Here is a 15,096-nt window from a genome sequence, read left to right on the forward strand (position 1 = left end):
TTAGTAAAAATGAGCCGTCTCACATAGAATATCGGCATTATAGTATGAGGCTTTAGCCTAGGAAAAGAACATAGAAAACTAACCTAAGTTGTTGTAATTAGTCCACTATAATTGCTAGGACCCTGTTTTTTTTAAATACAATGTGATTTTAGTAAACTTTTCACATTTTCTTTCATAAATATTCCCCATAAAATGTGTTTACCCCGAAAATTATTATATGTACCGAATTTTAAACCTGAGAGTTCCTGAAATGTATGTACCACAAATAGACATATACATACACATTACACACATATAAAACACATAATTAACAAATTTTGTTTATTTTTGCATTTATACATCAAAAGACTTTATGATTTGAATTTGGATATATAGTTCAACATAATTATTAATTAGTAATTAGCAACCGTTTATATTTTACTTCTTGAAAAAACAAAAAAAATTGTAAAATTGCAAAATATATTTGTCCAAAACTATATTATACTGCAACTTCCAATGTAATAATGTAAATCAAATCAGTAGTTCTCAAGCTCTATCTCCCAAAAAACATTGTTACAAAATTAAAATAACATAAATTAAAACATGAATCTTCAAAGAGGAATGTATTGAGCAAACGAAAAATCCTTTTGAATAATAACAGCTCATGTAATGACACGATTCTAAGAAAAATAACACAAGGTCGCTACGATAAACACAAAACACGGCAAAATTAGATTATTATAGAGGTTGAACATTCAAGATAATGACAATTGTCTCGTAAGATTAATAGCATGTAGTTACGTAGGGAACAATACAAATGTATGTTTTATTATTTACGACATTTATCATAGTTCAGATACTGAGGCGAGATCATAAAAAAAAATTTAAATTGTCTCTGATTTGAGTGTGGTACATATTTGCTTCTTAAATTTAATTTTATCAGGGTCATATAGCTAGAGCTGATTTTCAATTGAATAGTTAATTCATAATTTAAGAGTTGTTTTAAATTTAGTGTTGTGTAATTAAATTTTAACATAATTTGGTTTAAAACAAAATAATGTTAAAAGAGTATCACTTTTGAGCACTTAAATGCAATTATGCCTTTATAATAAAATTTACAAGTAGAAATACATGAGTTTTATGCACACTTTCTAAAATATACTTATATGAATATCTATATTATTCATGATATAATTCAGCGGCATGAGTTGCAAATCATAGAATCACAGATAACTCATGGACTTAAAACTATTACACTTTAAACCTCAAATACTATAATGACATCTCATGAATTAATTACATAATACAATCATAGTGGAAACAAAGAATACCCGTAAAATAATGGTCAATTTGCCCGAATTATTGTATTGATATATCTTGTATTCACAGTCAAATAATAAATATGTCAATTTTCAAACTAACCTCACAAACAGGCTGTTAGAACGCACGCAGGAGCACTTGTTATAGGCACGCATCAACCCTCCTGAAAACCATATCAGATTCTTGCAATATAACGTCAAATATTTCCCACATTAGTTTTAACAATTAATTGCCCAACATTAGCACACAGTCAAGGATACTATGCTTGGATATCGGCCAAAGATGCTGCACTAAGCGAACGAAAATGAAAATCATGCATCCTACATCTGGATGACATGAAATGAGAGCGATGCGAGATTAGTAAACAAAACTACATGATCACATGAATTAATTACATAATAATGCATGTAAACAATTAGGGTTAGAACGTGCGGTGATTATATGAAAGGAAAAAAAGCATAAGATTATGAAATAAGTGATAAAATACTTACGAATCTAGAACCTCTAAAGGGCATTTCAAACATAAATAATGAAACTCAAATGAAGCACTCTTGTAAGACCCACTAATTGAATATCACTTATTCCACTGCACTTATAGTCGATTTTGTAAAGTTTTCCGTCGTATTTTTTACGCCCGCGGTAATGTGGTGATATTCTGCACTAAAAAATGACACTGAACATCAGCAAAGATTGCAGTGCGGATAAAATTTGACAGCTACTGACAAGGTAGACAATTTCTATTCTAGAACAATCACACACCAAATAATCCATTGTACGCAGAATAAATAAATTTAAGTAAACAAAATAATTTTACTTAATATTATTTGCAAGTTAATAAATGCAAGACAAGATAGTTAAAACGTATTTATAATGTAAAGAAATGTAGATTTTTCGGCATCGACTGTTGAACAAATGTTATTACCAAGTTATTTTGCTTAGTATTTTACCGTCTCACTATTACATAATTAGAAACATTTTTTTACAATGTTCAACATACAAATTTACTTTTTCTTACCTACCTATTTATTTTTTCTTTATGCCAATAAAATGTACCACGACAAAACAAAATTCCTTGTCTCCATTTAAATCAGAATTAAATGTCAAGATGTGAGATATCAGCACAGAATACATATTATAGTAGCTAAACATTAGATATAAGCTTCTTGAGCTAAACGCTACAGAACGGACACTTTCCGCCTCCCGCCAAAAAAACACCCTCAACCTCACCCCGCACGATCAGCCTTCAAATGGTCCGCATTTTTCTGCAACTTCTGCAAGGACCAAGGCAAGGACGATACGCAACGAAGCTCAGAGCAATAAACCTATAGAGTACTTGTATCGAGCGTATACAATTTACATATATTTGTTTCTCTCTATCTAAAGAAAACGTCGTATGAAAGAATGAGATAGCTATAGACTACAAGCTACGTTTCAACATAGTCATGGCACCATTTTTACTATAGGTACGTATTTATATAGATAGAAGGTGATAGTGATGGGATGTGATTCAATCGATAAAATCGTGGATGCATTTTGCATTTACGGTTTCGTGAAATAATAAATAATAAAAAAAAACAAAATTAATAATTAATTTCAGTTCAATACATTATTTGTTTAATCCTACGAATATAATTAATGCGAAATTATGCGAGAATGGATAACTTTCTCTTTCACTGCTGAACCGATTACAATGAAATTTGGAAAAATTACTTTTGATCCCGTAAATCCCACAGGAATGGGAACTATGCGGGTTTTTCTTTGAAAACGCATGTATATCAAGTATGTAGTAGTTTCTCATCTATGAGAACTGTCATTTAATCAACCGTTCAATTTTCACATAGTTACACAAGTAACATAAGTGTAAAAAAATTCCAAATAAAAATTCACCTTCTTTATTCAAATGTATTTATTATGTACAGGAACAAAAAAAACGTAAGCGTAAGATTGCACAATTCTTCTATAGTTCGAAATGCAGTGAACACAATCTAGCAAATTTCGACGGCGTCCAATCTACTCGTCTCATGTTTTATACCCATTTTTTATTTAGCTCTGGAAATCTTAAACAAAATGAATTTATTAATAATCTAAAAGAGAAAATAATAAACAACAAACTAAACACATAAGTCAAATAAAACAACCACGTGGTATTTTTTATTTTTCTGCTGTAGAAAATTTACATCTTATTTGTAACAGCAACTACATATAAATCTGATATAAGAAACAAAATAAATAAATCAACGTTAATGTGAAATAGATTTTATGTCATAAATCGATAATATACGCTGGATGTGTTACATCACTACGGTGGTAAACAAAATGCCAAAATGCCAAATATTGTAACATTTTTTAAAATTATTTAATTATTTTGTATTCCACAACCCCATAAAGTGGGTAAATGTTACAGTTACAACATATAATTATAAAAAAGCGCTTGATAAAACTTTCAAATAGGGTTAAAACATAAATATTTATCAATTTGCTGAAAATCACTTACCGATGGAAAGATATTTTTTCATTGTTTTCATCCAAAACTCCCATTCGACTAGTGATAGCCGGTAGCTAAACATACAATAGTCATTTTAGCACACTGACAAATAAAAAGAAACACTATACACTTTATATTTTCTAAATATTTCGTTAAAAACACTTGATGCACCGAGACCTCCAGCTGGAAGGCAAACAAAATATAGCCGGCGCGCTACGTTTGAAGACAGTGCAGATACTCTATCGCTATCTCAATCTGGCTTATGCTGTTATTGACTAAGAGTAAGTAGATTAGAAAATATGTATTTTGTTCTGTCTCAATATAAGAACTCTATAGGTTTATTGCTCTGAGCAACGAAGATTCATTTGACAACATTAATCAAATTGACATAAAGTAATTTCATTATTTTGGATTTGTAATTATCGTTTTTCGTAGGTAATATTGTGCTGTTTACGGATGTATTTCATCAGAAAAACGCGAATTTTTTTTACGCTAGTCACAAAATGTGCCAACCATAAAGCGTAAACATTTGCAGTCTCTACAGTGTGACTGTCAAAACTCAAAACGATAATTTTGTATGGAGTGTCCGGGACACAGTATTACAATATTTCCTACAGTATGGCGACGAATTTACTTGCACAGAGAAACGGAGGGGAACTGGCGGGGGGTCGGGTGACGCGGACGCGGGCCGCGTAAGGCAATCACGCTTAGTTTGCCTTACCTAGCGCGAATGGACGACGCATTCGTATTTTTTGTGTAATAATTTTATTATATATGTACTACACATTCTCCAATGGCGCGCACAAACTGTTCTGTGTATTGATGTAAATCTACATCGAAATCCCAGAAGTTTTTAGATATTTTAGATAGATTGTATTTGTATCTATAGAATTTTAATCAAAGCTGTGTATATGTTGTTCTCATTCTTGTCTTATCAGATTGTACATTCCAATACGAATGCATGCACTTAGTAAAATGTTATAATAGACAATTAAGTACAATAAAGTGTCCACATAAATATTTAGCAGTGCAATATATGTAATTATATATTTATGCACAAATAATTACATCAGATTTAATAATCGCAATTATTTTGAATGTACATATGAATAAATGATTTCATCATAATATTAATAATCACAATTGTTTTATTACCCATTTTTTGCAACCCTAGCATATTTTCGTGTGACAGCAGTAGGGCCTTTTAAAGGCCCTACTCACGGTTCAACACAACCCACAATCTGCTGACACAATTTGTTGCAGTCGCGATTGAGCGTTCTCTACTCACGATTCATCCAACCCTCAATCTGATGACACAATTTCATTCCGCGATTGCTTGCCACAACGTGTGCACGTCACGTTGATGCCTGGCCTGATGCTAAACCTCAACGCAATAATATGCATTATTAATGGATATACTAATTTATGAAATATAAGATAATTATCTTTGTAAAGCTTGTATTTTTTCCAATTTTATTGATAGATTTCAAGGGCTATAAAGTATAAACGGCTATAAAATATAAACATCTTCCTCAAATATGTAAATATGTCTTTCCCGCGTTTATCTCAAAACCGCCATTTTGCGATTACTGCATTCTTCGAGATTGGAGCAATCACAATACTCACGTTTCAACACGCACACAATCTGCTGAGACAATTTGTCTGGTTGCTTCCGCGCCGATCCAATACGCAACATGTTGGGTTACGCCCCCAACGTGCCCTCAACTATACTATTCACGACACAATCTGTCAGCTCACTGCAGATTGTGTCAACAGATTGTTACTGAAATTGAATCGTGAGTAGCCTGCTTTATGTCATGTGTCAAAAATCAAATTCAGTAGGTATAATTCACATTTCACGCTCAACTCAACCTTGCTCTGTGTTATCAACTTGTCAAGTGGGGGAATAGTACTCTTTAATCGTGTCTTGTGAGGATTTAATATTTTTCAATGAAATAAGTTTTATTTTGAACTATAGTGACAAAAGTTTTAAAGTAATTGTAACAAGTTTGTGTTCACTTAAGGCGACGTAGAGCGTTTATAAAATATTTCATTTTAAACGATAAGTAAACAAACACAATCATGGAGAATGCAATTATAGTGAACAAAGTTAAACTTTTATTTGAGAAAATAATTGAACCAGGTTACATTATGGACAAATACTACGCGGATAACTTTTTTACTAAAATAAACAGTAATGACCCAGGTAAGTTCTAATAATTTCTTGGTAATTATGATGTAAGGATAGGAATCATGTCAAAACTTAATATGAATTTATATTTAGGCATAATTATATGTATGTATATGTATTTCACTATCAATTACTTATTCATGGTATTATTAAAGTAAATAAATAACATTTTGTACATACTAGACTGAGTGGTATAACGATTTCTAGCAAAAGATGTATTTCAAATAGTCAAAATTTGTTTTAGAATAACCATATTTATCATATAACTAAAAATAACTATAAGAATAGAGTCTAGATTAGATTGTATTCTCATTTTATATTAAGAAAATCAAAATCAAAACTAGTTAAAGTTAACACTTAACATTACATGGATTTTTTTTATTGTAAACTAGCTTCCGCCCGCGACTCCGTCCGCGCGGATCTCGGTCTTCGCGTGGATGGTTTATATTTTCTCCATTTTGAGTAACTCTGAAAATGATATCTTATAAATATCTATTGGACCCAAATACGGCTAGGCCTATAATAATACGCAACGTGTGTTCGCGGTTCTACGGAACAACGTCTATGGATAAAACTGAAAAATTAAGATTATTTTTTTTCTACGTATTTTTCCAGGATAAAAAGTATCCTATTTTACGCCCAGGATAATAAGGTATAATTATACCAAGTTTCATCGAAATCGAACCGGTAGTTTTCACGTGATGTCTTCACATACAGACAGACAGACAGACAGACAGACAGACAAAAATTTTTTTAATCACATATTTGGGTTTGGTATCGATCCAGTAACGCCCCCTGCTATTTATTTTTTTAATATTTTCAATGTACAGAATTGACCCTTCTACAGATTTATTATATGTATAGATGTAAAATGATTACTGACCCATGACAGGTTTGAATTTGATTTGATCGTTCATGAATAAAAAATAAAAAAAAAAGATAAAAGAGAGACACATTTGATAATGTGTCTCTCTTTTATCTTTTTTTTTTATTGTCGATAGGGAAGCGCTTGACCACAATCAGAATACAAAATTACCATATTATCACATTACACAATGATTATAACTGTGTAAACAAATCAGAATAAATGAGCCTGTTAGTTATCTAATTTTAAGATATGAAAAGAAATTTATTAATAAGTTAGACAGAACAAAAAAAAATTCTCTTTATAAATAGATTGGTTATCATACACTGGTTTCATATCAAATTATCTATATAAACATTCAATCAATATTTACAATATATTTTGTCTATACAAATATTATAAAGAGGAAAGGTTTGATTTTTTGTTTGTTTGTTTGTATGAATTGAATAGGCTCCGAAACTACTTGGCAGATTTGAAAAATTCTTTCACCATTCGAAAGCTACATTATCCACGAGTAACATAGGCTAGGTTTTATCCCTGAAATCCCACGGGAACGGGAACTATGCGGGTTTTTCTTTGAAAACGCGGGCGAAGCCGCGGGCGGAAAGCTAGTCATTAATATTTTTATAAATGCTGTTACATAATAAAACACACACACTAACATAGATTAAAATAATAATAATAATTATCAGATCCTATATGATTGAGTTTCTTTCTTGCTCTTCTTGGCATTTTTTGAAGCAAAATCAGTCATAATTTTAACATAAAATATTGTGCCGAGCACACATGTCAGAAGTAAAAATTCTTTGGCAAGATTAAAAGATACCAAAATCATAGCCTTACTCCATGACGGTGCGGTATTGCCATGATGCGACATTAAAATTTTACAAAATGACTATTCATAAGAATGAAAAATTGTTTATTTCGAGGCTTGAAGTTATTTATTTATGTTAAATTAAAAAAAAGTTTTATTATATATCTTAAATTGTATTAATTATTATAATAGTATTTAAAATTTCATACAGGCTTGTTATCTGAACATTGTTAGTTAGAAGTCTAATTTTTAATAACTCAGCCCCCGGGATCACAAACACAAAAGAAAATCTATTGTGTCGTGGCCCAATAGGGCCGCTGCCCGCTGGGGGCTCAATGGGTTAACCCATTGATCCCGGAGCTGCCCGATTGGTCCACGACACAATAGATTTTCTATTGTGTCTGTGATTCCGGGGGCTGAGTTATTAAAAAAAATTAATTTTATGTTTCATTGACGTGACTTAAAACTTATTACACAGTGAAGATAAATAAATATCTTGATTATAAAAATATTTCATTGTTTAGGTGATATTACATCAACATTATTTCACTAGTTGGCATACAGTTCATAATTCATTATTATTTATTTGTACAAACAGGTAAAGGTAGTATTAAATGTTATACAAGGTGTTTTCAACATGTTTCACCATGACATACATGGTGAAACATGTTGAAAACACTTGGTAATCATGCAAATAGTAAACATCAATAAAAATACAAAATATAATTTAAAAATTTGAGCTATTATTACTACGTACAGAGGAAACACCACTAACAAAATCTGTGCTGCAAGCGCGGCGGCGCGGGGAGGCTAGTGAGTCATAGATTAAGCGATGTCATCGACTCACCGCTATAGAGGCGACAAATTTGTAAATATGCTGCCTATTACTTATCAATTTAAAACAATCAATTTAACAAAAAGAAAAATAACTGTATAATTAATCTTATAAAGGAATAAATAATAAAATTATCAATTAAAACCAATCAATGTTACAAAAAAAATTGATACGTAGGTAGGAATTCGTTTCGCCTAAATGTAGTATGCGAAAAACTAATCGCTTACCGCCATCTATTTTCAAATAGATACTGTTATTGATATATTGGGTAGTATCCTGGAGATGAGTTTCAATGAGTTTCTTTCATATCGAAAGAAACATCGCGGTGCGCGTATACGGATCATGTTTATTGTTTTTATGATAACTTCGATATTAAATTTTTTAATCTTAAATGATAACAGCTCAAGAAATTTAAGTTTTAATATTGAACAAAAATTATCTTATCGAATTTATTTTGATGATGGAATGGGTACTTTAATTTAAGTTAAATTTAATATGGATTATTTTTGTTCTTATTTAAAAAAATGGTAATTTATGTTTCAGATGTCCTCTACTTAAAGTCATTGCCCATTCTCGCAAATCTTTTAATAGAAGTTGTTGAAGGTTCGCATGATTACCACGTAACGGTAAAAGTATTCCTGATAAGACTCTTTGCCGTTTTATCAGAAAGCGAAGTTAACTTCGCAAAACTTATTGCTAAAAAAGGGCAGGATCTGTCTGCAGTCCTTAACAATATTAATTCACCAGATTTACACACAAGTATAAGAGTAGCCTACATGGAGGTAGCGTTGGCTCTGTTAAATCATAATTCTGGCATTCATTGGTTACTTGAGAGCAAAGTTTGGCAAGAGATTCTGAAGCTGTGCCACGAAAAGAGGACGGTATTCATTGTACGTCAAACTTACAAATTCGTTTCTACTTTCCTTTGGAAATTAAAAGACTTGGGAGACGATGGTAATGTAAAACTGGTTCTACAGCATATATTGCAACCCACATTTGAAGTTGATCTTATACGAAAAAGATCAATTACCAGTGAGGAGGAACAAGAATTGTGTAAGAAATTTGAGCCCATGTGGCAGATGCTTCTTGCAATTGTAAGTAATGAAAAGCAAATAAAAACACAGAATTGTATTATTCATTTCCTATTGAGGGAGTTCAAAGTTACTACATACTGCTACATAATGTTAGATAGATTTCGAAGTGAGGATATTTGGTTGCTCATCAATAAGTTCCTATTCTGGACCGCGATAGGAAGGATAACTCTGTTTAAGCCGATCATGCCCGATATGGTTTACGAACGAGAAGATTTCTTGGAATTAGCAGTTACATATTTCAATACTATACATAGTTTGATCCAAAGACGTGTTCCTGCTTTGGTGTTCGACTATTGCAACGCTTGCAATTTAATATGGGGAAGGGTTTGGAACGATTATGCGCCCTTGAGGAATACAGAAGATGGTAGAACCGCAAATGTTCAGAATCAGTTATTGACAATATGTATTATTCCTTCGTTAGTTTATGTTACTTTGGGTAAAAATAGCAAGGACGATGAACAGGATAAAGTAAACGAATATATAGTTAAGATAATGCAATTGACGTGTGAGCATACTGCGAGAGCTGGATATGCCCTGCGTGATCTGATGATGCAATTGGATGTGCAGCAAGTGACGTTACAAAGTGTGAAACGTTTGTCGTTCCTGAAGAATCATTTGAACGACGCACAAGCTAACTTGGTGTTCCAAGCGTTGTTTTATGTGATCAAAGAGTTCGAGCCGTTTGATGAGGAGGGACAAGTGAAAGCGACGAAGTGTTATGAGGACGATCAAGAAACTATCGCGGTTATGGGCTATGTACTGGATACAGTACTGTTTCTTGTCAAGAATTATAATATAAATTGGCATGAGAGTTTGGAGGTTGTGTGCTTGAATTCGGTTGTGTATAACATACTGAGGAGGCCCAATTTGTGTACTAAGGTAATAAGAAATAAAAAAGTTATCGTAAAAATATTTTTATGTTATATATTTTGTTATCGAATCATCTAAAAGCTTCGGCTACAGGCTTCGATTCACTTATTACCTTTAAATAACAGTTTTACTCATTCAAAATTATTTGGGTTCCTTATATTTTCGTTAATTACGACCAAAATTTATTTACAGTTCATAGTGACAGCATTGAACGTTATCTCAACAACAGTAAAGAAGTTCCTTCCTCCGAACCTGTCGTTGCTTCTCGATACGAAGCCAGGGTCCAGTATGCATGAGATTGGAAAACTGATATATTTGAAGATGCATGACATCAACTGGGAGGTCAGGGACACGGCTTTGGAGCTGCTGCTAGTATGCACGGAGATATCTTTTATTAGTGAGTATTTCTTTATTCGACAGATTACGGAACTAATGCTAAAATAAATGTATGGTAAAAAGTTAAAACAGACTCCTTTAATATTACTCCTCCTATAATAGTATTCAACATATCAATCCACAATTGTAATTTAAAAGAAAAAGAAAACAAGACTGTACAAAAACAATTTTTGTATAATAAATAACAAAGGACCAAAAGATGCACCTTGTAGCACACCTCTACGAACTATATTACGTAATTAAGACAGCGTACATTTAATGTCTATGCTATCGCCAATATTATTATTTACAGTTTATTATATTATTATGTGTGCCTTATCTAAGAATTTAACAAAAAACCTCGCTCCACAGAGTTTCCACCGTTCCAAAAGCAAATCATGGCCAACAAACTGATAAACGTGGCAATGACGATGGCGCTGAACGATTATGAGTTCTATGTTAGAGTGTCTGCGCTCAAGTGTGTGGGGGCCGCGAGCAAGGTCAGCGTGCTGTGGGAGGGACTGAAAACGGAGTACCCTAATGTTTTGGTAAGGGATATTGATAAACTCATACAGACGCACAGAGCACTTTTTGTCAGTCAAATGTTGATAGATATGTAAATTTATAACTGAAGTTTATTTACTTAATATTTCGGTGAAAGAAAACTAGATTTTACACCATACAAGGCATATATTTAAAACTACTCAAAAAAAAAAAAAACAATTGCAAACTTGAACAATAAAAAAAAAGTAGCTGGACGTGACGCCGATTTTGGATATGACGCAAACCTATTACAATTTTCTCTACCAAAAAGCGTGGCTTAAATAATTTTCACATTAGAAAAAAAGTTAGACGTAATTGCAGCCTGCAGGTAGCGCGTCAGTGTTGCTCGAATTTCAACTTTTTGAACTTTTATATGCAAAAAAAGCAAAATCACTGGATTGAATAAGTACTACGACTAAATTTCATGTTAATTAGAATGGGAAAGATATAAAAAGGGTTTCTCTATTAATTTATTTTGGACCGATTATCTTATAGATTTGGTAAATAAAAATTATCTTATTGTAATTAAATGTCATCGCCTTATAAGATTGTAGCAATCGTATGATGATATGAATATTTCGTATATATGGAATCAGCACCTGAATAATTTGAATTGATAATGGGGTCACATTCTCCCAACTGCAAAGATAATTTCTTTCAACGGTCAGAATGACGAGACAGTTTTATAGTAAGCGATAAGACCACTACCTGATGAACCGGGATCTTATTGTTGGTATATTTTGATAAAGTAGTAACTCGTAAGTCGTAACCCATGGTTATTTGGCACTTTTTACCTGTTTAAATACCGTTCTCGTTAAAAATGATTCGTCATATCTTATCTTTTCCTTGATTCAATATTTGTGATGTTCCATGATCACTTTTTTTTTCAGGACCTCCTCATATCTATATTGTGTAATAATCCTGAGGGAATCGTACGGAAGGAAGCCTGTAATGTTCTATGTGAGATCTATCAGAATATAAAGTTATCACAGGAAACTAAAGTACTTCTTTATGAACAATTAGTTAACGCGTCACTTAACGATTTCCACTGGGAAGTTCAAATGAGTGCCTTAAAATTCTGGCGGGTTGTGATCCAGTCGTTCCTAAGAGATCAAGGAATGTTGGATGGCACATTCCCACCGGTCACATTCTCTATAGAATCCAGGAAAATCGTCACACTAAATGAAAGGGAAATTCAAAAGAGATTATCGAAAATATTAGACGATCTTGCGGCAGTAGGCTGCTTATCCATACTTGTTAAACTTCTATACGACGACACAGAAGTTGTCGTAATGGACTTAGCACTACAAATTTCAACCGAATTAATAGAAATTCTGGACAAGTACAAAGTACAAGAACGTTTAACGGCAAAGAGCGATGATCCCAGGATAGATGAAATCTTAAAGAATTGTGATGAAAATGATGTGGTGGAAAGTGATACGCAACCACAAAATGCAGAAGTATTATCAGACAATGTTATTGAAGGTATTATAAAGGCTGATGACATGAATCTATTAGCACATATATATGAAGAACAAATGAGTATTAAATGTGATAAAGTGGAAATTAAGCATTTAAAATTAACAAAACTAGCGACGCCATATCTTTTTGTTACATATTTGAAAAGTAAAAACTTCAATGCTGCCATTGAGCAGAAAAGAAATTGGAATGATGGTATTCGAAGTCTGTCATCACTGTTAGATGATGTTTTAGGAATTTACGAGGTGCAAAGTGAAGTAAATGATTTAGATTGTTATTGAGATTATACATTGTTATATGAGAAATAAATATATTTTTACATCTATATTGTTTTTAAATAAATTTGTGACCCGCCAGGCCGTCACGCAAGTGCTGTAATCCACTCATATTTAAAAAATAATTGCTTTTGCTACATACCTATGTTTTTTTCCAAAACTACCGTTAAAAAACTTATGTATTATTTTTTGTGCATGGATACTAAACTTTAATATACTCACTTACATAAGTAATATCTGCGATTTTAAAAATTCGAAATATTTTTTCTAAACTGAAAACTGTTATGCATATATAACATACCCTGTTTGGAAATTGTCCATGTATAATTAATTATCTTTTTTAACATATTTTTACTGTTGAAATAATTGAAATTAAGTGAAATTTAATTTTCTGAGCATCAAGATGTCATACACTTAAAAATTAAAATAATACCTACTAAAAGCCTACTAAATTGACTTGACCTACTTTTCATTGGTGGAGGATTAGTTAAGGTTTATTTTATTTGAAAACTAGATAAGTGAACTTGCTCATGCCTGAAGTTTGTGAAAAGTATCTTCACAGCATAATGAAATATTGACACTACAGCCAACATAACTAGTGCCGCCATTTGTAAATAGAGAAATCAGTATACTAACAAATTGCCTGAAACATATTTATCTTGGTCATTATACCTTATTTCTATATGTGAGATAAGGTATAATGACCAAGATAAATATTTCTTTTCATCTAAATAACTATCAATGAACAATTTCAATTCAAATAAAAGATAAGTCCATTTTCCATAATTTTATTGACTACTTAACTAATTAACAAACTATTGCATATAAATCTAATTAATCTATTTCTATCTCCGCTCCAACTTTTGTGAGTGCCTCCTTTAATTTCTCAGCTTCGTCTTTGGAAATATCAGCTTTTACCACCGTCGGTGCACTCTCTACAAACTTCTTAGCTTGCACTAAGTTGAAACCTTCCAGTAGACTCTTGACTTCTTTGATTAGTGCAACTTTCTGTTTCTCATCAAATTTGGTCAATTTCACCTGTAATAAGAAAAGATATGAAATAGATTTGTTTTGTTGTCAACTCTAGATTTTTAAAGTACTATAATATTGAGGTTACAGGAACAGAACAGGTTATGTTGTTAAACACCAAGTATATGTAAATAATTATCTATAGTAAAAAGTGAACTTGGAACATAAAATATATCAAATCAATTTTCATTAAAATCTTACCGTAAAGCTAGTCTTAACAGCCTTAGGGGCAGCTTCTTCCTCTTCCGCAGCAGGCGCAGCCATAGCAAAACCTCCCATGGGCATAACAGGAGCGTCAGGCAAGTTCAACCTTTTCTTCAATACCTGACTCAATTCCGATACTTCGAGTAAACTGAGGTTTGTGATGTCCGTAACAATTTTCTCAAGTTTTGCTGAAACTGGTTTATCTACACCTTCTGGAGGTGGAACGGTCAAAGGTGAGATCGCCTCTGTTACTTCTTGATGTAATGAAGCACTAAAATTATACAAAACAAGTGGAATTATTAATCTTTGCAACTATTATGTAGACATAACCTATATGTAAAAAATGTAATATTAATTATGATATACCATCGTGATATAGATCGCCACTGGCGGAAAGGGATTCTGTGCATGATTCTGATACTATTCATATTGATTTATTATGTAAAATATTGTTTTTATCACTCCACACTTCAAAAGCTCCTTCAGGAAGATTTATAACTTTTTAATTTTTGAGATTGGTATTTGGTATCCACAGATTACGTAGAATTTGGATCTGTTGGCATTTTATTTTTTATCTGTATGTGTATGTATTTTAATGTTTTTTTTTTACATTTTTAATAATAATTAATTAATTAATACAAAAAATACATTATATCTTCAAAAATAAATGGATTACAAAGAAAAAGGGGATTTGGGGAGAAAATTAATAAATTAGGTAACTAGATTTTTAAACGTATT

At 32.0% G+C, this 15,096-nt stretch overlaps 3 protein-coding genes across 3 annotated transcripts in view; 1 reads left to right on the plus strand and 2 right to left on the minus strand.

Annotated features, from left to right (window-relative positions):
• LOC123695441 (BAG domain-containing protein Samui) overlaps positions 1-1,990 on the minus strand; it is a 30,124-nt gene extending 28,134 nt beyond the window's left edge. Inside the window, exon 1 of the mRNA XM_045641287.1 lies at positions 1,791-1,990. Coding sequence (XP_045497243.1) covers positions 1,791-1,823 — 33 coding nt within the window. The 5' untranslated portion in view covers positions 1,824-1,990. The remainder of the gene's footprint in view (positions 1-1,790) is intronic.
• A 3,642-nt stretch (positions 1,991-5,632) lies between these two features.
• Positions 5,633-13,175, plus strand: LOC123695537. Its single transcript, XM_045641413.1, has 5 exons — positions 5,633-5,990; positions 9,033-10,462; positions 10,646-10,850; positions 11,201-11,376; positions 12,262-13,175. The coding sequence occupies exons 1-5, from the start codon at positions 5,867-5,869 to the stop codon at positions 13,129-13,131; spliced, it is 2,805 nt and encodes a 934-aa protein (XP_045497369.1). The 5' UTR covers positions 5,633-5,866; the 3' UTR covers positions 13,132-13,175.
• Positions 13,176-13,897: 722 nt separating this feature from the next.
• Positions 13,898-14,885, minus strand: LOC123695471 (39S ribosomal protein L12, mitochondrial). Its single transcript, XM_045641329.1, has 3 exons — positions 14,725-14,885; positions 14,356-14,629; positions 13,898-14,163 (listed from the first exon to the last, which is right to left on the minus strand). Exons 1-3 carry the CDS (start codon positions 14,784-14,786, stop codon positions 13,960-13,962), a joined length of 540 nt encoding a protein of 179 aa, XP_045497285.1. The 5' UTR covers positions 14,787-14,885; the 3' UTR covers positions 13,898-13,959.
• Positions 14,886-15,096: the final 211 nt, after the last annotated feature.

The sequence above is a fragment of the Colias croceus genome, chromosome 11 (genome assembly GCF_905220415.1).
Source record: "Colias croceus chromosome 11, ilColCroc2.1".
Taxonomy (NCBI): domain Eukaryota; kingdom Metazoa; phylum Arthropoda; class Insecta; order Lepidoptera; family Pieridae; genus Colias; species Colias croceus.